Genomic DNA, 26413 nt, shown 5'->3' on the forward strand with positions numbered 1-26413 from the left:
TTTTTTCCATGGGGCAAGATAACTCCTGTAGTGGGGGTGCTCTGTGCAGACCCAGGTCAGGGCAAGGGGGCCATTCAGGAATTCAGGACACTACCTTGCCTCCTCTGAGGTAAAGCTGCTGAGCTTTTCACTGTGGAAACGTCCAGTCTCTTCTAAAGGCACGTTTTGCTGGAAGAACCAGTACATTCTGCTTCCATAATACAGAACTATTTGAGTTTATCTCCCTCTGCACACCTGGCCCGCCTTCATCACATCCCACTTACTTTTACAGTGTTATACACAGAGGTTACTGCTATAAAAAGGTGCTCCCAATAGAGAGCAAAGCAAAACTATAGCCACACCACAGTCTCTCGTCATCACTGGGGTTATTATTGTTTCAATTTTGCAGGTGCTGAACGCCTGTCCATGGGGGATGCATAAGAACTGAAAAACAAGAGCGAAACACGACACATTTAAGAGTCAAATTGCTACTTTTGGAACCAGAGCAAAAGCAGGCATCAAGGAGCCTCTTTGGAAATGCTGGAGATTTCAGAGCTCTGCTGTGCCACTCGGGAGTGGGAGTGGGCTCTTGGGGTGGGCTCACTGCGGGTAAAGAGAGGTTCACGATCCCCTCGTAGCACCACCGATGGTGAGCAAGTCCAACAGCTGGTTCAGGCTGCGGTGAACCACGGGCAGCAGCAGTCACAGTAACTGCTAGGAAGAATCCGTAACTGATTCAGAGATGGGAACTCTGTATTTACATTACAGCATTTCCCAGAGCAGGGAATTAGTCTTATCCAAACAAAAGGGAGGAGAAGAGGTGGTGTTGAGAGGCCCAGAGAGGACTCTCAGCAGGAGCTTTAGGATTAAAGTGGGCAAAGGAAAATCCAAACTAAACGCAGAGAAATGTTTCCTAACAAACAGCTGACTGTAAAATCCCAGCGCAAGCACAAACCTCCCAGCTGCCTCACTCATGTCAGCATGGACCAGGTATTTAAAAACATGCAGAGCAGAAAAAATCACTTAAGGCTCTGACCCACTGCCTGTATTTCTGAAGTGGTTTTCCTTACAGGCTTCTAAGACACTAAAATATGCCCCAAAATGTACTGGTAACATTCTGCAATTGTGTAACATTCTGCAATTGTGTTCCACGGATGCCACAGGTATTGTCCGTATTTCTCAGGCCTGAAAACTTCCACAACTGCCCAGCTTTAGTCCCTGAAGATAAGCTGATGGGAAAAAATCCACCTACCAAAGGTTTTCTGGCCGTTGGCGTGTGGAAGGATGCAAACCTCGGCCAGTTCAGGAGCAGCAGCTGGCTGGGAACTGCTTTTCCCACTCCGCCCTTTTCCAAAGTGCACACACATAAACAGGAGCCCATTTATCGAGCACCCCCCACCGAACTGTGTGGCTTCATAAAGGACACGTTAGAGTTATCCTCTGTCCTCAGATCATTTCAATGTATTTGAAGTTAAGTACCTTAATGTATCTTGAATTAATTTTCTTGGTGTTAAAGTGCAAACTGGGCTAATAAAAGTGACACATTGACTTTTTCCAGAGAATGATGTTCAGCTTACGCAGAATGGCAGCAAAAATGAAAATTAGCCTCAAGACAATGTTAATTACATTTTATCCATTAGTAGGAGGGTAATTGAACCACTCATTTTCACTGCAAAGAAAACCCTTCTGGCTTCATAAAGGGAAACTATGTGTTTAATGTGCAAATTAAAGTCTAACAATGGAAAAATTTTCAATAGAAAGAAAACCAAAATGCAGGTAATATAACATACCTATATTATATTGCAATGACCATCTTGGACATAATACATGTTATTGCCCTCTTGCTGAGCTGAGAGAGACTTCAAAATGCGTGACAGAACCCAGCCATCTGAAGAAGCAGCCAGGAATTACTGACATGAACGTGAAATATCCCGAAGGACTTGATTTAACCAAGAAAACGCTAGACATACTGCTGATAGTGCTATTAGAACTAATACTCCTAATACTCATAAACAGCAGCTGCAGAAAATGGTCCTTGCCCATCTGAAACTCTTCCTGCTCATTTCCATTAGATCTGTGCGTGGCTAAAAAATTGCATTTGCTTGTTCTTGGACAGGAAATCCCCCGAGACGACTGAAGGCCTCTGGGTGGGTCTGGGCACTCACTGGAAATCAGCAGGGAGCACGTTCTTTTTCAGGACCTGTATCAACGAGTGCTCTGATACCTGTTAGCAGTTGCATTAATAATTTGGGTTTTGAGGAACACAGGACACATTAATAGAAGTATATTTTGCTCTCTGGACTGCTGGAAATACCTCGCTGTTTATATTCCATGACACCCCACTGCCTTTGGACCTTCCATGGCTGAACAGCAAGATTTTCAGTTCTGGGTATTAAGCTGTTACAGAAAATTCTTATTCTTCTTATCTACAGGCTCTAACTTGTTTTCTGCCAGTGCACATTATCCACCCTGGACCTCGCTCCACTGAGATACTGGAACGTTTCTGTCTGGGATTTTCTTAAAGAGAACTTTAAAGCTGCTGAGAGTTAGGAAAGATGCAATAAGATTGGAGTAACGTGTCTCGAGGAGAGCTGGCAGATAAGGTTATCAGAAGCTCATGCTAACAGGTGAAGGTTCTGCAGTTTATCAGGCTGTAATCACTGCCTATCAGGGGATCACGGAACGCACCTTACAAGATACAGAACTGTAGTGTCAGGCAAATACATCACACAAACCAATGCTCTCTGTTCCACACCAGCAGCAGTTGGACATCCTCAGTACAATCTGGGCCAGGATCTGTAAGATGCTGAGGGAAAATAAGTGACAAACCAGTTGTTCCAGGAGCTCATAATCAGCTTGTCATCCCCCTCTCCTGTCGCTACAGTCACTAAATTGGCTAAGTGCACCCAGACCTGGGCTGCTGAAAGCTGCTTGTGCACAAATACCACAAGGAAATCCCACCAGTGCCATACCATCATTTTCATCAGCCAAATAAAGTGTAGGTGGAACAAGATTTGCTTGCAGATAATATTATGGATTATCTGCCCACTGGTCTCAATAGAATCCAGATTGACCCCTTGAACTTTCTGACCCCAGGAGCAGCATCTGGGCAGAGTTACAGTGAAGTCAGAATTCCTGCTTCTACAAAAGCCAAAAATACATTCCCTTATTCAAAAATAATAATTTTTAAATCAACCTTTATCATAATATTACCACAAATATTGAAAAGGATTATGTTATTACAAAAATGAAATGACTTAAATTTACCCTCATTATTGTTTCCCAGGGAAAAAAAGAGGCTTTTTTTATTTCATTGTGGATGAAGCTGCTATTTGCATTTAAATGAAGACATCTGAAGAAGAGGAGCTAGAAAGTTAGGGGTTTTTTTCTTTTGAGAATGAGATTTCATTTCAGTATTCTATAATGCAAACCCAACTTCACTTTCTGCTTCATTAAATAGTCTGCCACAAGCTGCTTTCCAAAAAATTGTCATGGAGAGTGAGATACTCTGATTATTCCCAGCTGAGGCTTTGTAAAGATGGCAACAATACAGTGTTGGTATCCCCTGAATACCTGACTTCAGCAAGTAAATGAGGTATTTCCATACTTGCTGTACAGCATGGATTGTTTTGGGATTGACTTATCATAACTGACACACTTAAACAATCTTAATGCTCTGACAGAAACAGGCTTGTGTCAAAGAAACTTAGATAGCTTACAAGCTATTCCAGCATGAACACTCTGAAAAGCAGATGGACACGCAAATATTAATTCCATGCCAAAGATATTTTCAAGGAAAACAGGCAGAACACCCAACACGGCAGCCCTGGCATCTGTAGGAAATTACCATTTTCCTAAAGGGGAAGGACGATGCCACGGAATGGGACTTCCCTCCTGCATTAAATCCCACACCAAGTGACACTTGGCTTCTAAGTTGGCTTCAGATGTGGGGGAAAAGCAGAGCCCAGATCTGCCACCTGGCCCAGGCTACAGGAGAAATTCCTGTTACCCACTAACAGGTACTGGAAAAGGCAGGGACTGGGCAGTGCCACCTGAATTCCCATGGCTGCCTAGGCTGAGAGCAGAGGGCAGTTGTAGCAAGGGAAGATGCAGAGAGCAGCAGTAAAAGCTGAGGTTAAAAGAAAAGTTTACCAGTGAGCAGAAGAGAAGAAAGCAAAGCAAAGGCTGTTTTTATGAGTCAGCCTGGATGGGCAAAGGTGGAAGTTCAACAGAAGTACTAAAATATTAGCCAAAAGTGGGATGGAAAACATCTTTCTTCCTCTCCTCACATGAAAATGAGAACCAGGACTGATGACAGAATGTTCCTTGTATTGAAGGTCCTCTAATTTTCTGAGTTTAAATGCTGCACCTTAGAGACTGGTGATTAGAAATTACCATCTTTGCAGAGTCAGGTTGGTTTATCTCACCCAGGGAGACCAATATTAACACAAAGCACCTCCTTCACACCCAGATCTGTCCTGGGGAAGGCCTCTGCTCACCCCAGGATGCCCTCCACAGAGGAGAGGAACGGGCCAGCTCGCTTACCTGGCCACCCTACAGGGCAAGAGATGGTCTGAGGTGGGCACTGGGGCTGGCAGCAGGAGGGCAGCAGTTCCTGACTGAAATGGTCACCACACTGAACCAGCATGGCAAGCTCTCACGCCTTGCTGGAGGTGGGGTAGCCTCAAGTCACAACAGTGGGAGTCAGTGGCTTTTAAAAAAAAAAAAAATCAATCTCTTTTAGCCTACTCAGGCTGCAGCTGATTGGTTTTGCTCAAATACCAGGCTATTTCTCATTCCTGATTGGTATTTAATTTACAGATCCTCTGCTCAACAAAGATAAAAGGTCGATGCCCAAATTAACGTATGGAACTCCTACTTATTGTTAAAGATTTTAGGCAGATATCTGTGCTCCATGTCTGTGTTCTGTAAAGCTCCCTTCAGTTGTAGCTACACACAGCACATTTTCTAAAGCCATTATATCAGCAACCTTCCAAATACACAGGGAATAAAGTAAAAAGTTTTATTTTATTACAGTAGACATCTCATTTAACTGATTTTCAAGAATAATGATTTTAAACTAAGCAGTAAATGGTCTCAAGAAAATTCCTTTTAATGCAGCAACACAGGAATGCTCTGATCAGTTAAACCAAGAGAAAACAAGAACCTGCAGGAAGCTGCAGAAAAGAAAGGAAAATCTAAGGATGAAATTCTTCTATCCAATGTATTCATGCACAGCCTACCAACGACAGTGGACGTTCAGTGTGCAATTCAAAGACAGAATTTGGTCCAAAGGGATAAATTTTCAAAAGATGCTGCTTTTTTCCTTGTACCCAGCATTTGCATAGGCTCATCAGTATTTGTGCAGGGGGTACCTGTGCCCTCAGCCAGGCATTGCAGAGCACAATTTCCTATTCTGCCTGCATAAACAGAGGGTTTGGTTGGAGTCCTTCACTCTGGTGCACTGGAGAACACTGAGACGGAATTGGGTATTTATTGATATGCTCTGGAAATGGACTTCACATGCTCTGACTGCTCCAATCTATTCTCCAGCAATGCTCAAGAGAAACATTGCCCATGCTCATTCCTGCTTTATAAAATAAAGATGCAGAGATGTCCATATTTAAGCAATCAGGATGTTTTCAGGTCACAGTTCATGCCCTCTGGAGCCTTCAGCGTGTGCATTCGCTCTTGTATGTGCCAAACAGCCCCGACTGCCTGGGCTGAGCCCTGCACTGCTCTGCTCATCAAATCCTTTGCAGCCAAACTGCAACCCTTCAATGACACCCCACAGGTATTGTCAGAGGAACCTCATCCCCAAAACGCTGATCCCAGATCATCTGCAAGTACCTGACAATGTAACTAAGGCTGGTTACAGAAATTACATACACAGCAGGGTTTGCTTTACAACTGAAAATACACGTGGCAATCCACATTTTTAAGAAAATGAGAAGAAGCAGTCTACAAATCAATAATAATATCCACAAGCTGAGATATTTAGCAGGCAAGAGCAGTAAAACTCAATCTCATCCGAGGCAGTACCAAACCTGCTCTGGTGAGCAGAGTATCAGCATTTAACTTAACAATGCAGCAGCACCAGCCCTGCCTCTGCTGAGCACTTCCAGACAGAGCTACCAACATATAACTCACACAGATAGAGATGGATGAGTTTCTTTTTATTCCCTTTTCTCTAGCACTCTCTAAATAAACCTGGATCAAACTAATAGGTGACAAATGTCTTTCTTTCCTTGGCCCCTCCTTTCCCCTCCTCACACACTCCCTTCTCCCTTTAGATGTGACTCAGGAGCAAATCTTTCACTAGCCAAGGGAGCCTTAAAGGTTTTGTGCTTTGCAGACATTCAGGAAAACATTAAATCCTACTGGTTTTGTCCTAGAAATAGTAAATAAGACACAGCAAACACACAGACACCTCTGAAGCTCAGTTCATGTTTTCCCATGGAAGGCCTCTAGCAAGAAACAATAGAAATGACACTCCCACATGAAGAAAAATACCCAACATAAATCCTTTAAAATCATTTTGAAGATCACCTGATGATCTTTTCATACACTTGTACGCTGATGTCTGGGGCAGAAGTAGGGCATCAATCATCAACACTTCTGAAATGGGAATGATTCTGTTCCAAAAGCAAGCTGATGATCTGCCTGTGAGTCTGTTCAGGAGGAACAAGTCAATAGGCCTGCGACTCACAGCTCTTGTACTGATACCTTTATTAATGAGCTTATTTTCATTTCTTTCCAGTGAATTCTGAAAATCAATCCTTTTATCAAATGCCTTGTGAACAGCTTACACGAGGGCAGCTGCAAGTGATTTCTGCAGTCATAAAGAATTGTAGTCACATAGCCCTGTGTTCCTCTTGTGACATAAATAATTCCATTTGCTCAATGGTGAGGACTTCTCCAACAAATATGAACCATTTATGCAAGCAGGGTGTGACAGGTTCACTTTGCCTTCCTCTCCTGAGTTTCAGCCAAAAGGCAGAGAGTGGATGTGGAAAGAGAATCAGACAGACATAAAAAGAAGCAACAAAACAAAAGCTGCTCTTTGGCCATGGAGAGATCAGTCTTTCTTTAAATAAAACCAATCAGAGCCCATAAACAGAGTTTTCTTTCAGAGCCTTCAGAGACACAGTGACAGGTAAGGGCTCACTTTAGCTGCAGCTGGACTAACACTTGTTTTCCGCAGGAGTTTTTCATAGGTTGACATTTGGAGTTATATGTCGAATGCCTGAAGGGAAACATCAAACTGCAGCCCACACCAAAGCTGCGGGTCCAACACCTTCCATGGGTTTGGGTGCCATCAGCCTGTTCTAACCAAGGCCCAGATACCACAGAAAGCTGCTTCTACCAACACCCAACAACAAAACAGGGACAGATTTCAGAAGTGATTTTTGGTCTGGATAGGAAAGAAGAATGGGGAACGCACTGCAGGCCCTCCCACAGTGGGGAGGATTTGGAAGGGAGGGGGTGACCAGGCCCAGGCTGGGGCTCTACTCCATAGTTAGGAAGTAAATTTAACATCAGAGTCTAGGTAGCTCTAATCACTTAAGCAATTGTTCTTCAATGCTTCTTAGCATTAGGACTTTTAAAAACAGGAGATAAATTAAATGCTTTCTGCCAGCTATTTGTTCATGAAGCAACTCTTGATTGAATCCATTTAAGATTAAAAAAAAAGGGAGGAGATAAGAGTCCAGTGGCAGATAATTCTAAATGTCACTCTGCTAACAGAACACACTTCAGCTGCTGCTGCATTCCTACCCTTCCTCTTCCTTGCTACCACCCAACATCTTTTCTGTGCATGAATTATCATTACTAAAGGAATTTTGCAAATACCCATTTTCTACTGCAAGTAGTGACTTTTGAAAGGGCATGACTGGGCATCCTTTCCTCTGTCAGGGATGCTGCAAACCAGATAAAAGTTCCCACAAAGATGTTCACAGGTGTAGGGCAAACACTGAGGTGTGATGAAATTCCATCCACGGGAAGGCTGGATAAGCTTCCCAGCAGAGGGCAGTGGGAAGACAGGTATGAAGTTAAGACAATTAGTGTGTTCAGTTTATCAGAGCATCCAAATTCTTCTCCCATTTTCAGCCTCTGTGAAATTTCTACTGGAGGGATTCAAACTGTTTGACAAATGTTGTTTGAGTAAAACCTGTACTGCTTGAGAAGGCAGGAACCAGCCATGGTGTCTGACACAGATGAGGAGGGGGATGTACAGAAGGGTCAGCTGGGTTCACAAATCACTCTGTTGTGCCAGAATTCCTCGGGCACATGTAGAAAGCCAGTGTCAGAGAGAAATTACAAGTCCCTTCTCCTGACTCTGTACCTAATGTTCCCAAGATGTGCTTCCAAATCAGTGCTTTTCTCTGCCATGTTTTAAATTCTGTAATTGGTCTTATCTATAACCTGGGACAACCGAAGTGTCAGGTGGTTTCTCAGAGACAGCAAACTGCTTCTTTTACACCATTAAATCCCCACTTGTAATTTGGGTTTTAAATGTCATAGCACTGTCGTGACTACATACAAATACCCTGGGTATTTTAAGAATAAATTTGTTGTTACTTTCTCTAAGACTGTCCAGTGCTGGGGCTAGGATGTAGAGACCTGCACAACACCCTTCAGCCAGATGTGCTGCTCAGCAGAGTGAAAAGTAACAAAGAGATCCCAGTTCTACAGCAGAGCTTTGTGCTTGTACAGGCAAACTGCTTCGTAGTGACCAAGCTGCCTCCCCCTCTGGGGGAACAGCACAAGGAGCTTTACCTGGTTAATCTACGAGCACCTACAGACACAGACAGCCCCAGACATCAACCACGGTGTGCTATGGGTTTACTGATAGCTTGGCTCCTTGCTAAGTCTTTTTCTGCCCAGAAGATTCACGTTTGCTAACTGCTTTCAGGTGGCAGCAGCGACAACTCTTGCAATTAAGATCGGCTCAACAAAGCTCTTTCAGGAAGGAGAACCAAAACATTACTAAAAGTTATTAAAAAGTCATTGAAGTTTAAAGTGCCTCCATGCTGGCCACTCCAGAAAGCAACAAGAAATTCTATAAATCTGGAAAGGACATTAATAGAAACCAAACACACGCCCAGAGCACCACCACCTGCTCTGCCCTGGAGATGGCCAAGTGGGTGATCTGGTTCTTGAGGGCACTGGCTCCCAGCCAGCTCACCAAGGACAAGGCAGGTCACCCATCAGCCAGATGTGGCAGAGGTGGCAGCTGCCCAGCTGCTTGTGAGGTCACACAGCACCCCTGGGTGCAGCAAACACCCAGAGGGGTTGCTGGCAGTGCAGAGGCAGACCCAGCCTGGCTATCAGGCTGTGCAATGCCCAGAGGGAATTCACTCCAGTGATGAAATCGGGTCAGCTCTCAAGGTCTCAAAGGTCTCTGAGAGTGCAGGCTTCTGTTTCATTCAGCCTCTGCTCGTGACAGGGCAGGGAAAGGTGACAGAGCTCCAGAGAGGAACCTCAACGCCCCTGATAAATGGCAAAGGCAAGAAAACCAATTGCAGCTCTTTCTTTACTCGAGAATTTCCTGAGTTTCTCCACAGATTGTGTTCTTCATTGATAGCCCTGGGCGATGTTATCAGAAGCAGAAAAGCATTTCCTCTTACCTCAATTTTTGTACTCTTCTGGACTATGAGAAACCATTAGAGAAGTGGACAAGGCAATAAAATCTGCCTCCTCAATCTCCTAAGAGATCCCTGATGGTGCTTCCTCCAGGACTGTTAATCTGGGTTATTGGGACATATGGAAATTAAAGGAAAATACTTTGTGCAGGAATTTCCCAATCTTTTCCAGTCATTAACCCAGGTCTTTATGACTTCCAGTCCCAAATATGAACAAAACTTCAGTTTCCCTAAGACTGAAGCTCATTCTCAGCTGCTGGGATGCCTGAAATGGGCACTTTGATCTGCACTGCAGACCCACTGCCTTCCTCTGCCTCGGGTCATTGGGCTGAGCTTATCCTGGAAGAAGAATCACTTCTTCCACCCGGAAACCCTTTCTCTTTCCATATCTTACTTTTAAATTAAATGTCATGACAAGAGGCTAACTTGGCAGATCTTCCTCCTGAAATGAAAAAGGTGAGATTCCTGCCCCCGACTGACCCTGTTATGTTTTCCTCTCAGAACAAGGACAGCAGCAGAGAGCACAGAGCAGCTGTGGTGGGCCAGGATCGGGGCCATCAGCATCCTCTGAGCACAGGGATTTTTTAAAAGCAAAACACAAAACCCTGCCGGGCTGGACATCACCACATTTCCACGTCAGACAGTGAGAAAAAGCTGAACTATTGTGAAATACTGAAGGGTTTGGCTTCCCCCACCCCAGAATCCTCTTGAGCAGGTCTCATAATTGCAGTGTCCTGAATTGCTCCTTCAAGCCCCCTTGCAAACCTGAGCAGGCAGCCACTCTCCATTCCTCGAGCCTGCTCATCTATAATTCTTAGCTTTATATTGCAGCCCAGCACATGCAGCTGACATCAGAGTGTGCTGCTGTGGACACTGTACATCAATTATGGATTTAAAGCAGCCTCTCCTCAGAACGAGTATTATTTAATTAGGGTGTGCAGACAGATGGAAAGGAAAACAGAAGCAAGGAAAGGACCCATCTTCAAACTCACAGAACAGTCCATTCATGGTCTGGCTACATACCAACACCATGCTTTCTCATTCTGTGTATTCTTCCCACTTTAATATGGGAAAGGGAAATTAAAAGATGAACATAACTTTTTCTTTCTCCTTAAGACTTTCCACTCATGCTATAGAAGCTGAGGGACAGAGACAAAGCTGACAGCCAAGTCTAAAAAACTGACTTTTTTACAATAAGAAATTAATAAATCATTTGACAGACCACAGAATAAAACCCACATCCATAAACTATAAAATTTGATACTGGCTTTTACTGCTCAACCTGCATCTGCTCAACCAAGCCCCCAAAGAAGGAGAGCTTTGGTTTCCTGGATGCCAGCTGCAGCACAGATCTGTTCTTTTCTGCTCCTGTTTATGACAAAATTAGATGTATACTTTTACATATTTTTACATATGTTCAGCTTTTTTCCTCTCTGTTTTAAATGTTGAAATGCTTTGTTTTCCCCCTCATGTCTAAGCTTTTTACTTTTTTTAGTGGTTCCTGTTATCATCTTATCAGAAAAGAGCTCTATGCATATATTAGATTGTACCCACTTCTGACAAGGAAACTTAACTCCATTTCCTGACATCTTTTTAAGATCAAAGAGATAATACACATGTGAAAACAACACACCTTGATTCCACTGGAACAGGGACAATTATTTTTAAAATCAAAGCTGGTTTGCCTCACAAATAATACAACCAGAATGTGGAATTTTTACCATGAATTGCAATGCAAAATCTCATCACTATAATGTAGTGCCTTTCTTTATGAAACTGCACTAGTTTTCTATATAAGTTAACAATTATTGGGTTTTACTGCCAGTTGGAACATTTGAAAGTCCGGCAAGTTATTTTCAAATTGTCAGGAGTGATTTTCAGGCAAGGTATAGAGTGGTTTAAATATTGACATTCCCTCTGTTTGGAGCTGGTGGGTTTAGGAAATAGAAGTTCAGCATTGCAGAAAAAAGTCACTTTGAACTGTGACTGCTGTATCTCCAGGGGAGTAATTTTGCAGAATCCCACTCCAGGGTAGTGATTCTGTTATTTTATGATAGAACTAGTAGTAAATGGTATGAAAAAGAACCAGACTTTTTTTATTTCACATTTACATTTCTTATATGCCTATAATTTAGTCTCTTTAAATGTCAAGCTTTTTAAAATGAACACTTTCCACATTTTGATGTTGTTGGGTTTTTTGTATTCTCCTCACAATTAGAAATGACATCAGCCATTATAAAACAACATTAGGTATTCCAAAATCTCAGCTGTACAGATTTCCTGCTTTACTTTTTCCTCATCCCTTCTTTGAAGGTCACAATAAAAGTGAAACAAAGGTCCTGTTACAAAATCTATTTTCTCTGCATTCAGGAAACATTAAATTCTGACATCCTTATTCTGGGTGATTTGGGTCCATGTCATCTCCCTCCAGGCAGGTCTCTACTGCCCTTCTGCCAAGGTGAGCAGGACCACGCTCTGGAGGCCCTGTGCTTGTGCTGCTCCTCCTGACAACACTTGGTAGCTCCTAAAAATACATCTCTGTACAGTCCAGAGACCGAATTCCTCCCCAGGCACAGGGGAAGGTGCTGACACCAGACGGAGCCTCAGGAGGTCCAAGATGACTCAAACATCCATGTGAATCCCATCCAGCTGCTCTGCCTCATCCCTGCCTGTCCGAACACCATCATCCCTCTGCGACCCTCCCGTGCTCTTTGCTACCCCACACAAAGCCAGGCTGGGAGAGAGAGAGAGAGGAGGCACAGGATCAGAGATCTCCTTGGAAATTACTTTGGGTTTCTGGCACATCCTGCACAGAAATCCAGATTGTCAAATCACTGACCACACCCCAAGGCAGCACAGACCCACCGAGGTGACCCTGCCGTGCCCAGGCGCTGCTCCCGGGGGCACTGGCCAGAGCGGCTGCGTCCCACACTCCCTCCCTGTTTTCCACGCTGTCCGTGCCCTGTCCGTGCCTTGTCCATGCCCTGCCCGTGCCCTGCCCGTGCCCTGTCCATGCCCGTGCCCTGCCCGTGCCTTGTCCGTGCCTTGTCCGTGCCCTGTCCGTGCCCGTGCGTTGTCCGTGCCCTGTCCGTGCCTTGTCCGTGCCTTGTCCGTGCTCTGTCCGTGCCCTGTCCGTGCCCGTGCCTTGTCCGTGCCCTGTCCACGCCTTGTCCATGCCCGTGCACTTTAAGCTCCCTACAGACCCTTCAGGCTCATGCCAGTATTTTGCCCCAAAGCTGTCTCTGCCAGAGCCATTCTGCCTCAAGTGGCTTCTGCCTCCACATTTTTAACCCCTTCTGCGATGGTGCCACTGCTCCTTGTGCGTGGGCAGTGAACCAGGGAAGCGAGCTGGGTTCAGAACGGCCCAACAAAAAAGGAATTGTTATTGTTATTGCAGTTGTCAGCCCAGCTCTGCAGCAGCTCCATGGCATCTGTACCAACCCAGCTGGGACTGGGCTGGGGAGGAATAACTGGGCCTGACTCAGCAATGCTGCTGGAAAACATCACCCTCCTCTCACCAGGAGCTGGGCTGCTCGCCCTCTGGAACCAGCAGCTCTCCAGCTCCGTGGATCATCAGCCCCTCAGAAGGTGAGGGAGTCAAAGCTGCACACAACACCTGCCATTTCTTCTGAGTGCTGGTCACTGTTTAATCCTCTGCCCCTCGTCCTCTTACTGGCACCCTGCCTCTGAGGACATCTCACACAGGAAAAGGAATTCTTAATACCACTGGCTGGAAGAAGGATGGAAAAGTCAAGAGAATAATTCTCTTAATTGACTACTCTTCTTACTACTTGTAATCTAGAGGAAATCTAATTAATTCTACATGAAGAACGACTATTCTGTGGTGAAACGTAATTCCTGATCTCTGGGGCTTCAGCTTACCAGTTGTCAAATTATCCAATTACACACTTGTCAAAATCCATTTTGGGGAGATTTTCATGGCTCGTAAATAAATAATTTCAAAATCTTAAATACCCAGAAGAAAAAAAAAAAAAAAGAAAAAAAAAAAAAAAAAAGGAAGCCCCCAGCCCTCAAATGGTACCTCAAAATTACAAAAAACATCTAAAAATACTGTCAAGAAGCTGAAAAGAGAGATCCCAGCCTGCTCGGCTCCAGCAGCACCACAGTGGTGATGATCTATTTCAGCAGGGAGAAATACTCTGCTTCTCCTTCAGCAATGTTTTATTCAAATCACTAATCTGAAGGGAACCAATTAAGGCAGCATCCCCTTCATTAGCCAAAAGGGAAGAATCTTTCCATAAGCACGTCAGTTAAGAGGTGGGAAGCCAAGGGAGACCAGAGCCCAAGCCAAGGATAACGATGCTCTGGAGTGAGGCCAGGGCAGGGCCACCGAGCTGAGCTGCTCCAGGCTGGAGCAGCCAATGCACACAGAGAGCCAAGGGAGCTGGGGCTGCCCAGGCTCCAGGAGGGCTGGGGATGGGAGCCCTGGGTGCTTCCCACAGCTGCCTGCTCACGGCACACGCAGCAGAGGAAGGCAGAGTGTGCCAGGCTTGTTTGGCAACAGGGCGGGAGGCACAGGTTAGAACACACAGGGAAAACACTGCCATGGAGATGATTGCACACGGAGAGCTCCCCAGGGATGCGGCTCCCCACCTCTGCAGGGGCCACAGTCTGTCCAGGCAGGGCACTGGAGCAGCTGGAGCTCCCTTTGCCCCCAGCTGCTCTGTGGCTCTCACAGCTCCCCAGGAACACTGGGCAGGAGGGAGGGGGTACAGTGACACCTCAGTGAGTATCCGTGGGAAGGAATCCCCATGTGCCAAATCTGAGCCAAGAAGAAAACCTGTGATCTTCTGTATTTCAGTGAAAACAATACAGCAGTCAGCTTTACAGAGTATTTTGCAGTATTTGCTGCTGCACTGCATGGCAGTGCTGTGCGAGGAAATCCTGTGAGTGGAACCAGACATGAAACAAAAGAGGAACAGAAGGCACTAATCTGCTTTTTATAAACCCAATCTGACTGTATTTCAATAAAAGTAAGTAAACATCATCCCTGGTTTGGCTTTTTTTCAACAACAACAAAAAAGTCCCTTAGGAAATTTCTTTAATACTGAGTCTGATTAACATAAAGATATAAAGAAGTTGGCAGAACAATCCAAAGTAGGTGGCACAATATTTCCAGTGAATATTGGTCATTCTGGGTACTAAGTGTGAGACATCTTAAGACATCCTGACTTGAAAATCATTCAGAGCATTTGTCTGAAAATGAGTCCCTTTCAGCTGTATGAAATTTGCTCCACAAAATGATCAAATAATTATGAGACCATCGTTCTGAAAAACTTGATTCACCACCGAATTATTTCTGTTTTAAACTCAGAACATTTGTAATACCAGTGGTTTTACAGCAGTGTGAAAACAGGCCAGGATTTCTAAATCTTGTGTCCATCCACAATAAAGGAGGGACAAGTTCTGGTGAAACCTGCTCTAAATTCTGATCTGCCGTGTTTTCCTGGGCCTTCTACATTTTGTAGCTTCAGAGCAACACAAAGATTGTCAGGCTGAAGGATTGGGCTTGTTTCAAACCCAGTTCAACTGCACATGTCTAATCAAAGAAAACACATGTAACTCACACTTAAGAAAGAACAGCAGCTCTTATGCAAAGCCATTTTTCTTTGGCTTTAATTCGTAAGAAAAATATCCTTGTGCTTGTTCCTGCTCCTCTGGGGAACCCAATTTTCAATGTTCCACATCAAATTGTGTGGCTGTCAGCAGCTCTGCCGGCAGCCAGCCCCAGCCCTCATTACTCATTGCCCCTCTCACACAGAACTGGGGTGGCTGCTGCTTTCTGTTGTTCCAGGTGATTACAGCATTAGTCAGCCCCAACTGCAGCTCCAGAGACAAACCTGACATTTCCAGCCTCTTGTCTTCGGCAACAACATCATCAAGATCTCTTTCCATCTGCCTGTGGTAATGGTGGCAGAAAAGGAATTGGACTGAACAATGAGATCTGCCTGATGGTTTCACTGCTAGGGAATTTAAGTAGCCAAACGTGTGTGTGATGTTGCAATGAACAGAGTTTCTCTTCCAGTGCATGCTCCACACGTCAACAAAATGTCTAATTGTTCAGGGAAAGAGCTATTGCCTGTTATTTCAAATGTTAAGGACCCCAGGGTCATCATTAATTCTGGAAGGGAAAATCCAAAGAATATGGCATTTGTTGGATTCTGCAGATAGGGTGTGCTCGATTGCCAAGTGCTTGTATTATTCTCTCATTTCACTCCCTGTATTATTCTCTCATTTCACTCCCTGTATTACTCTCTCGTTTCACTCCCTGTACACAAACCCGAATGCCACTGCTGGTGCCCTCAGAGCTGTCACCGTGTCAGCAGGGGCACAACAGGAGCCTGCCACAGCGAGGCCAGTGTTTGGTGAGCAGCAGCAGTAACAGGAAGCTGAAGACCAAGCCAAGCCCCTTGGGAATGAACCCTGAAGATCAGCCCCACTGCAGCTGAGGACGTTCACTGCTTGAACAGACTCGTGGGCACACCAGAGCTGTCACACCGCAGGGCAGTACCCAGTGCCTGGTCTGTTACCTGGGTACAGAGAGGTACCAACGCCACAAGTCCTGAAAGAGCCTAAATAATTAACATCTACATATGGGAAAAATGTCTCGTAGCTTCAGATAGCTGGGATTCAATTAATTCCTGAAGCACCACAGATTCTTACACGTTAATGAAAGACTTTCTTTTGTTAGCTGTACAGGCTGAGTGCAGTTATCAGGATGTGAAACAGATTCTAATCTGACTCCCATACTGCACAAAAATTGATTAACAAGCTCTGGAATACAAACTCCTTCCAGGGGAAGTTGCCTGAGCACGGAGAACCAATCCATAAGGCAGGTTTCTGGATCCAGGCAAAGCTGGGAGCCCCAGAGTCAGTGAGAGAATCTGTTCCTCTGGGCTGACACAGCAATATTCCAGAATTACACTGATACAATAGTGCAGAAATCACCCAGGGAAAATCTATGTTTGAACTGCTGTCAGTAATGACCCTGGAACAGACAACTACTAAAATCTGCTAACAGCAGCAGTGGGGAAGGCATTGTCAGTACAGAAGTTTGAACTATTAAATAGAAACAACAGATAAACCCAAGGATTCAGAAAAAAGAAATGGAATGAAATGCAGTCACACACATTGAGAAGTTTAATCATGGGGACTGACAGAATTTCAGTAAGAGGTGTTCAGCCTGAAACAACAGAGCAGCAGAAAGATCTGGATAGAACATTGAATCACAGGGCAAGTATTTGCCATTGTAGAGAACAAGCTCTGACCAACTAAACAAACCCCCGTAGAAAACAGAACCAAATCCTGGCATGCATCTTTTGAGATGCAGAACAAAACATTTCCAGGGCATAAACACTTGGACAACAATGGCAAGAGACATTATCTGGTATTCTGACATCATCTGAGATGTCTATTTTCAAGAAAGGTGACTCAAAATCAGGACTGGTGGGTGCTGAGACGTATTACTGGGAGAACGGCAAGCCTCTTTTATGGTGTGAAATTGTAAGTCCTTGACCTGTCTAATTTCAGGAAGCAAGAGGATATATTTCTGAAAAGAAAATGGTTGCTGGAAATAGCACAATGATCCAAGGGTTTCTCCCTTTCTTAGGAGTAGATCTCATCTGTGATTCACTAATCATTTTGATTTAAAAAGGCTCCTTTGCAGACCATGGTAACATTTTAATTAAATATTTGAAAACTTGCCGAATACTGTAATTGCAATTTAAAAGCTATGAATTAGGAAGGTAAAAGCTTTTATCTACTCTCTAGACATCTTTTTCTTTTTCATAAAGCTGTCAGTGGAAGTCTTTAGAAATATTCCCCCATTGAATTGGAGTAGGACAGAGGATTCTGGCTGATGTGATCCTGCACCCCTCAGCTGCCAGGCAGAACCCAGCCCAGTCCCAACCAAAAGCAGATTCCCCCTGAAGTCGATTTGTTCCTCTACATCAGTCACGAGGGGGGAGATTCACCTTTCAGGAAAGCACTGACTTTATCCAAAAGCACCCTGACTGCCAGCTCAGATGGTGGATGGGGAGAGGAGGCTGGAACAGCCCCCAACAGCCCATTCCAGCAGCCCACTGAGGGTTCTGGTAGCTAAGCCTGAGCTGCATACCCAGTCTCTACCAGAACACGAACAGCACTATTTAACAGTGAAATTTTCACATACTTGTATTTACAAGGGCATTCAGACTCTAGGTATTTCTAAAATCCATCAGTGACAGCCACTGCCATGACAGCTGATCCCTGTAATTATTAGAAATACTTTTAATACCAAAAAAGTTTCCTTTATAATAAATAGCCTCTTTACAATTGATTTTATTTATTTATCTGGTCTACTTAAACAGCTTCTTATGCTGATGGCAAGTAGAACAGTTTACTTCCTGTCAACATATTCATTAAAGTTTTAAAAATAACATCAGGAACAGGTTGAAACAATGAATTATCTAAAAGGAATAATGTTAAATTGGCGTTGAGGTTTTGGATAAAATTTATTTAATATGACTGCCAGAAAGACTTCTCAGAAGCCAAAATGTGTCTAGTGGGTCTGAGGACAGGAGCATGTTCCTTGGCAAGAGGAGAATGGGCTTAGGGTCAGCCTTGCTTTGATAATTGCTAGGACATACCAAACCAGAGCTTTTAACCACACACCACCTTAAACATGGAGTTTGTTACATGCTATGCATTATACCAGATCTCTAGTCGACAAATAAAGACCTTTACTCTTCACAGCTGCCTTATGTACCTGACCTCATAAAACAAATGTTCCCCTGTGTTTCACACAGTCTCAGCTGGGGGGACATTGCAAAAATGCCTGCACTGCTGTAAAAGGTTATTTCACTCCACCACCATCCTTCCCTGGGGATTACTGACCTCCAGGAGATGAAGGATAAGGGGGATCCTTCTCCCTAACAGCTCACCCAAGTTTGTTCAAACCCCCTCCATGAGCAGGTTACAAACAGCTCAGGCTGCCCTGTGCCCAGGACCTTTCCTGTGCAGGACAGAGCCGAGCAGGGACAGCCGCCCTCGCTGGGGCTCTGGGGACATCCAGAGCAGGGGGGACAATTCTGTGCCCCCACTGAAACCTGCGTGCTGCGAGTGGGGGCTGGCTGTTGGTCACTGGCCCTGGTAAAGCCCCTCACAAATCAGGAGTCTCTTCTCAGAGGTTTTTTCTACCTTTGATTTAAATCTCTCTCTCACCCCTCACTTGAGTGTCTTGGAGGACGATGTTGCAGTGCTTAAGGATGACAAATAATGGGCCAAAACCAGAGACAATGGGAGCTCAGCAGCTGAAACAAGCTGTAATTCACTGTTCACCATCCACCTGTGCCTGCTGAAGTACAGCTGGGAGGGATGGAAGGTTGTCTTTGGAGTTCTTGCCTCTGCCAAGCAGACTGCAACCTCACCAAAGGCCCATTAATTAAGTCTCAAGTCCCATCTAGTATACATAATAGATTACATATAATACTCTAGTATTAACTTGCTGATTTGGAAATCTAGGAGATGTATATGGACAACAATTTATCAAAATCTGAAGGTCATGAACCTTCAACCTTTTCAAGAAATTTCTGAAGGGACACTGAGCATCCTGCATACACTTCTTCCTGAATTATAGGAGAAAGTAAACTCACTACTCTAATAATGAATTTATCAACCCTGGGACCAACATCTGTGTTGCCATTATTGCAGGGACACACACTATGGAACGCCAGTATGCCATAGGAATAAAAAAAGCATTGGAGAAAAGTGAGTACAGCAGTGTCCCAGCAACTGCAGCAGCAGGTGGGCATTGCCACTGGGTCCCAATGCCAATGGGTACATCTCAAAGTTTCCATTGCAGTATTTTGTAACTCAGGAAATCAGGAACATCTAAACTGGCCAATCTTTTGCTTTACAATTTACAAATCCATGACAGAGAGCAGGAAAGACTATGGGATGCAAAGGTGGTGCAGAGGCGGCACGTGCGAGTCTCTTAAAAAACCAAAGCTCTGCCTAATGGGAAAGCATTCAAATTGTTCTTTGGAAAGATTAAGCTGTAATTGAAATATTCAAGAGCACTTCTGTTTGGTGCTTCTATACATGAAATTACATTTCTGCTAAGACCAGTAAAAAACTAACCCAAATTACCCTGTATCCAAAGCCAGAAAAATAACAACACATTACTTTCATTGTGCTTCTTTCTAAATGGAGGAGGAGAATTTTTTTTTAAATTTCATTTTAAGTTTGCAAGTTACAAGCCGGCTTTGCAAAGACCACAGGGAAAACTGAAGCATCAAACTATTCAAAGTTAGACACCTTGAAAGGTCTGCACCTGAATCATCATTTCCTCAGCACAAAGTGAACCATGACAAAGATCTGCAGGTTTGTAATACCCTGGAGTTTCTTCCCTGACACTCCAGGTAATGCAAAGAAGGTTAGAACTATTCCCAGTCTGTCAGGGATCCAGGGACTGCTGCCATTTATCTTTGCCTTCTCTCCTCCCCATTATCCCCACACCTGTTGCCTTGCAAAATGCCATCTCCTGATGACTTTATAGACTGCATGTGACCTTTGAGCACACAATTCTGTGCTGCTGGAAAATGGGCTTTTCTTCATCTTTAATGGAAATTAAGAGAGTGAGCTGATTTGTAGCAACTGCCAGCAGAATCCATTTTTGTCCTTATGAGCTATATTTTGCCACTCTATCACCCGATAATAAAGCGATCACGGATCGTGGGCACACACGAGCAGAACTGTGGTTTTCTGCCACCACTGGAACCACTGGGGAAGGAACCTTTTATCTTTTCAATTATGTATGGAGAGAATAGAACCCCCAACATCTCAGATTACGTAAATCAGATCGTTCTACAGCCTTAACCCTCACCAGCCCAGAACTTGTGTGGCTGCACTCCAGGGCCCAGCTGAGGAAAGAGTTGGACTCGATGTCCCTCGTGGGTCCCCCCCCGACCCAGAATATTCTGTGAATCTCTGAAAGCCTCTCCTCTTACCAACGCACCAGCAGAGACCTCCCAGTGCTCAGCAGGAGGAAGCAGCCCATGGGAAGGGCGATGCAAAGGGGTGACAGGACTCTCACCTGAGAGACAGCCACAGGTACAGCTGTGAGATGCAGTGTGGCAATGAAGGCATGAGCCACCACAAGAGAAAAACATGGTTTGGGTAAAACAAAGAATCACAACACCTGAGTAGTTCCGAAGTTGGTAAATATAAGCAACAAGAATAGCCAGTTCTGTGAGTCTGGAGGGGCAGAAAACACCTTCAGTATCCAGTAATGGCATAATTCACTTACTATCACCAGGCAAACATCCAGGTTACATTTTTTTAAATGCTCTGAGATTGATTTTTGTTTTTCTTTTGGCACTAAATAATAATGTGGCAGTCTTTTCTGACAGATCACCTAAGAACAGAAACGAGGCCCAGCCAGACCATACACAAGTATGCTTCATCCCCAACAACGAAGAAACGTGAAAGGGACAAAGGAGGAAATGCACAAATTTCTGTTTGTACTGGAAATTTGGGTATCTAACAGGTTTTTTTAGATAAGAACAACCTAAAGGATCAGGCAATTTTCAAGCCCTGCAGTTTTCACCATTACACAACCTGTTTGAATGCGTTTCTGGGGAACAGACAGTTGGGTACGCCCTGCATTTTGTGCTCCCCAGGTAATTAAAAATGACTCAGAATTCATGCCATTCCTTTCATTTCTTTTCTCACTCTCAAATGCATATGGAGTCAGAACTCAAAACCTGGACAAACTGTCATTCAAGAAGCCTAGACCAATGTAAGAGTACTCTTGATTCATGTCAGACATGTACCACAATGAACTGAGTGTCCAGGTACAGCTCTTGCTGCATCCAGAGGGAGTTCTGAGCAATGGAAATGCTGTGAACTCAGCTTCTGCCCCCAAAAAATCAGTGCATCAGTGAAACAGCAGGACTTGGCCTCCAATGGGAAGCTGTGCTCTCCCCTCAGAAGCCAGGGTCCGATTCTCAAGGTGTTTCCTTCTGCCCCTCCCTCCCCTTTCAGCTGATCATTTGCACCTGTCAGACACTGGAGCTGTAAAGCAGAACTAAAACCCTGCAAAATGCCAAACAATTCCTTACCATAGCCAAAGGGAGAACTCCTACCAGGTCCTTCTGGCTTACGTAGATCTTGGAGATTCCCAGATCAGATGTGGTGTCTCCAGGATATTCCACCTGCCAGGTGATGAGCTGGGTCTCAGGTAGGTCAGTCAGGTCTTCAATTTCAAAGTCAATCTGCATGACTTCAGAGGAAGGACCATCCGCACTGCAGCAAAGAAAGGAAAAGAAATGTTCCATTCACATGACTGATAAGCCAGGAATATGATTGCTTTTATATTAATAAAACCTTGGATTAAGGCCCCTTCAAAGAGAGGATTTGGTGGCATGATGGATTCAATAATGAATTAATCATTTGCACTTGTCTTAAGATTGCAGGGTATTTCCCACCAATTCAAGTGGCTTAGTAACACTTTGTGACATGGATCATTGTGCACTGCTCCATTTCATGGGTGGAGGACCACAACCAGATCAAAGGCAAAACAGAGGCTAAAACCACAGCCCAAACTGACTCCCAGATTCTCCCTCTAAATGAGCACATTGCATTTCCTGCAATGAAAGCAGCACATGGACAAATCGAAAGGGAATCACTCCTTGAAACAGGAAAGCACTGCATCAAAAGTATTTTCTGTTTTTTAAAAAGAGAGGCATGGAAGAAAGGTCAAAGCTCAGGATGGGGTCCATGAACAAGGGCAGCAGGAAGCAGAGGACTGGAAAACTTGGAATTAATTTTTAGCTATACTGCTACCTTGCTGTGAATGTCAGTGTGAAGCTCCTTTTGTCCTTTGCTAAACTAGGAATTATAGATAATGGAGCTTGTTGTGACAGAGTTACAAAACCAGGTTGTTTAGTATCAGCCAATCCTGCCAGGATCCTTCAGCGAGAAACACCAGAGAAGAGCGAAGCCTGACTGGATGTGACGCTGTGGCAGCACTGGGGGCACTGGGGGCACCTTCCCGCAGCCACGGTGGCTTTATGAGCTGTCCTTCCGTGGGTTCCATGGCTCGTGTCAGAGGATACCCCACAGCAGAAATGTAAAGAGGGAAGATGGGAAAGGGAACTGATGCAATTCCTGCGAAGTTTGATATAAAACCACTACCTGCATGGAAGTGTAGTGAAGATTCCATTGTGTGTCTTGGCCAGGTGAGCTCCTTAGGCCAGTGGCATCGAGAGAGACAAGGAAATACTCGATTTCCTGTAAAGCTGTAGAGGAATGTGGAAGTTCTTAGCAGTGCACAAATCCTGGGGGCACCAAGAATGACAGCTACTCCTGGGGCACTGAACGCTGAACCACCTTCAGTGTTTGTGTGGAGGGGAAGGGAAAGAGCAGAATTCCTGTCTGTGGGACAGTGCTCAAGGAGAGGAAGACTGGCACAGCACTGAAGTGTCACAAGCCATTTCTGCTGGAGAGCACAACTAGAAAAGGAGGGAACATTTCAGCAACTGATTAGAGAATCCCAAAATGCACCCGAACCGCAGCAGGCTTCCCAGCTGATGTGGAAAAAGAGCTAAAACTAAGGATATACTTTGATGAAGACCAGTTATGACAACAGCCCCAGATTGGGACTCTTCCCTGGATACTCAGAGATTTCTGTTGTGCTGGCTAAATCCAGAGCTTTATCCAATGCTACTTCTTGAAGAGGTTGATCTGATCATCTTTAAGGTTTGCATTTTAGTGAATGCACTGTGTTCTTTCTCTCCTGGATGGAATTTAAAGGGAGCCTCTCTGTTTCCAAAATGGAACACATTGTGTTCAATTTCTCATTTCTTCATGTCATGAAAAAAAGGAGCATGATTTCCAAACCAGCACTGAAAGCAGTCTTATTTCATGCTGACCTAGGTAAGATCAGAAGCTGCTTTCTGCAGCTGTGACTATTGAATCTCAGTTACCTTAATTGTGTGAGCAGGAATGGGCACTGCATTGCCTATAAATCCCTGGCAGTGAGCCTGGTCTGTACAGTGTGTTCTATCCCAGTTCCTGTGTTTAAAGAGCTAATTGAATCTTCATATAATGAACCTTGGGGCTGGGATTCTGTTCAGGGTGCCTCTCTGCATTATTGCCTTGGTGTGTGACGCTCCCTGTGCCCGGCTCTGCAGGATTGGTGCTGTCACAGGATGTGCCCTGGAACAGCAGCGAGGGACAGGGGGCACTGAGGGTGCAGTGCCAGGCTTTGGAACCACCAAAACACTGTCAAAAAAAGGCAAACCTCTTAATCCTTTCCAGGTATGTTGGAGAGGAGGGGAAAAGAAGTGATTAGGACAGAGTAAAACAAAGGAGGGAGCAAAAGGCGGTGGAAAAGACAGGGAGGGAGAAGTGGAGCACATTCATGAACTACAGCTCCCACTGGCACAGCTACAGGAACCCAAAGGCACAGAAATATTTCTTTTAGTTTCTCCTTCAAAGCAGGTATTTTAATGAAGCATTTCTTGTAGCAAAACCCCACACCTTGCTACCAGCTACCAAATGTGATTTTGATAGAAATTATTTGACCTAGTTCCTCTTAAAAATACTAAACACCTCCAAAAGAGGAGATTACAAAGCACCACAAAAATCCGTAAGAATCTCATTACTGCCACTAAAGATGTGTTTAAAATGTGAAAGTATTGCATGACCTATGATCAGACCCAGGGTGTCAGCACCAGGTCAGGAACTTGGCTCAATTACTTTACTCATCACTAACTGTGTCAGCCCTCCCATGTGCAAGCCCCATGGATCTGTTTCCCAATCTACACCTTCCTAAGCTGCATTTGGCAACTGAGATTTTTCAAAACAGAAATAGGGCAAAAAAGTTACCTTTCAGAAAATACAGGTAAAAAACATAAATGGAGAAATGTGGACAAGTAATGTTCACCCATGGAGTTCAGTCACATAAAAATATTTGTGGCTTTTCTGTTAAAATCAAGGCTGCTCATTACAAGGATGTTTCTGCTGGGTACTCAGGCACTGCTCCTCAAAATGATGCAGTGCCCAATCCTCCTCAAGGTGGACATCCACTTTATGGTCACCACAAAGCAGCAGCTTGTTGGCAGCTTGTCTCTGCTAACACTAAACCCATTACTGCTGTCCAGGGTGCAGCAACACCGTTAGGTGCAATAGGGGAGGCGACGTGGTTAGGAAGTTTAGGATGGACAAACATAAAGGTTCACAACAGCAATTCAGGCTGAGTTGAAGAGTGGTCGAAGTAAAACGGTTCTTGGTGCCAATTTAAAGTCAAATCCCTCACCTGGGTGTTGCTGTTTATAGCTGAGAGTTAAACTGCAATGGAGTTCATTGCAGTTCTCCTCGTGAGCAGGGTCCTGCTGAGCTCTGTGTCATGCAGACACAGCTTTAAAGCATCTCAGCCCAAACTGAAGACAAGGATGATTTTAAAAAACCCCAAAACTTCACTGGAATGGAGTAGTCAGGTCTTTCCTTCTGCCAGCCAGGACGGCAAAGACAGTTTTGTGCTGTATTTCTTGATCTGCCTTTTATTTCCTAACAAGAGATCAAGCAGCTCTTACAAATTAAGAACAATGGGAAACCCTGTCCTGTCTCTAGGGGAGTATTTCCTACCCCCACAGGGCCATCCTGCACCTGCTGCTTCTGACACATCCCTGACACAGGCAAAATACTTTTTTATAAAGTCTCTCTTCTGCCCTTTCAGCCTGGGAGTGCCTCTGGGAGTGCCCAAGCCCTTGGCCAAGTGCTGATGCCTCTGCTGTGACATCCCATTTCTTCAGGGACAGAACCAGCCACTCCTCCTCAGGGATGTCACGCCCTGCAAGCCACAGCTTTCAAGGAGAGCCCTTGTAAATCCAGGAACAGCTCCTGGATGCTGGCAGTGCTGCTCAGATCAAGGATCCCACTGGTGACTTGCCCAGCTGTGCTATCAGCTTTGATCTCTGTGTAATGCTCCAACACGAGACTCGTTCTGAACCTCCCCCAGTGACCCCTGGAATGTTCTCACAATAAACTGCATAAAGTTTCACCACTGTCTGCAGAAGGCTGTAATGGACACGAGCAGCCTACAGCCATTAATATGCAAAATAGGACGTATCACAGGAAAGTTAATGAAAGAGCCTTCGGGAGGGAGAGAAAAGGTAATTTTATTCTCCTGTACCTCCACAAACGTGCCCAGCACATCTCCTGCAGGGCACCACAGGAGTCTGTGGCCTGAAATGCTGCATGGGCCAGGGCAAGAGGTGGAAAAGCAGAGCTCAGAAAAGGAAGAAATGTGTCCAGGGACAACTGGGTAAACTTTCCAGCTTGAGAGAAGAGTGACAGCAGCACAGCTGGCCCAAGGAGGCCTGAAGGAGTTTGTGAAAACCATTACTCCCATTTCACAGGAGAGAAAATTAAACTGAAAATTACTTTCCCATAAAAAGAGGGGATGAGATGATTTATGCACCACAAAGTGGAACAACGCTGCATTTCAGAAAGAAGGTAATTTTGGGGTAAAAGTAAGGCCACGTGCTGAGCTGTCACACAGACACAGCCATGGCCAGCTCCCAGCTGTGCTGCAGGAGGGCTCGGAGCCCTGCTGGCACTGCCCTGCCCCTGCCCAGGGCCAGCACTGGCACCGAGTGTTCGACAGTCCTTCCCTGTGTGGGAGGAAACAGCATCAACCAACAGGAGATGTAGGATAAATGCATAAAAACCCAAAGCTTTGGCATGTTGTAGCAAAGCTCAGTATTTTTTTAAACATTTCTTTT

General features: G+C 44.8%; 1 protein-coding gene across 1 annotated transcript in view; it reads right to left on the reverse strand.

The window, feature by feature from the left end:
* TMEM132D (transmembrane protein 132D) overlaps positions 1 to 26413 on the reverse strand; it is a 207199-nt gene that overhangs the window by 61048 nt on the left and 119738 nt on the right. Inside the window, exon 4 of the mRNA XM_042034985.1 lies at positions 21746 to 21929. Within this exon, the coding sequence (XP_041890919.1) occupies positions 21746 to 21929 (184 nt within the window). The remainder of the gene's footprint in view (positions 1 to 21745; positions 21930 to 26413) is intronic.

Source organism: Corvus kubaryi, unplaced genomic scaffold, assembly GCF_017639235.1.
Source record: "Corvus kubaryi isolate FWS band 111438036 unplaced genomic scaffold, C.kubaryi_AGA036_p1.0 37382, whole genome shotgun sequence".
Classification (NCBI taxonomy): Eukaryota; Metazoa; Chordata; class Aves; order Passeriformes; family Corvidae; genus Corvus; species Corvus kubaryi.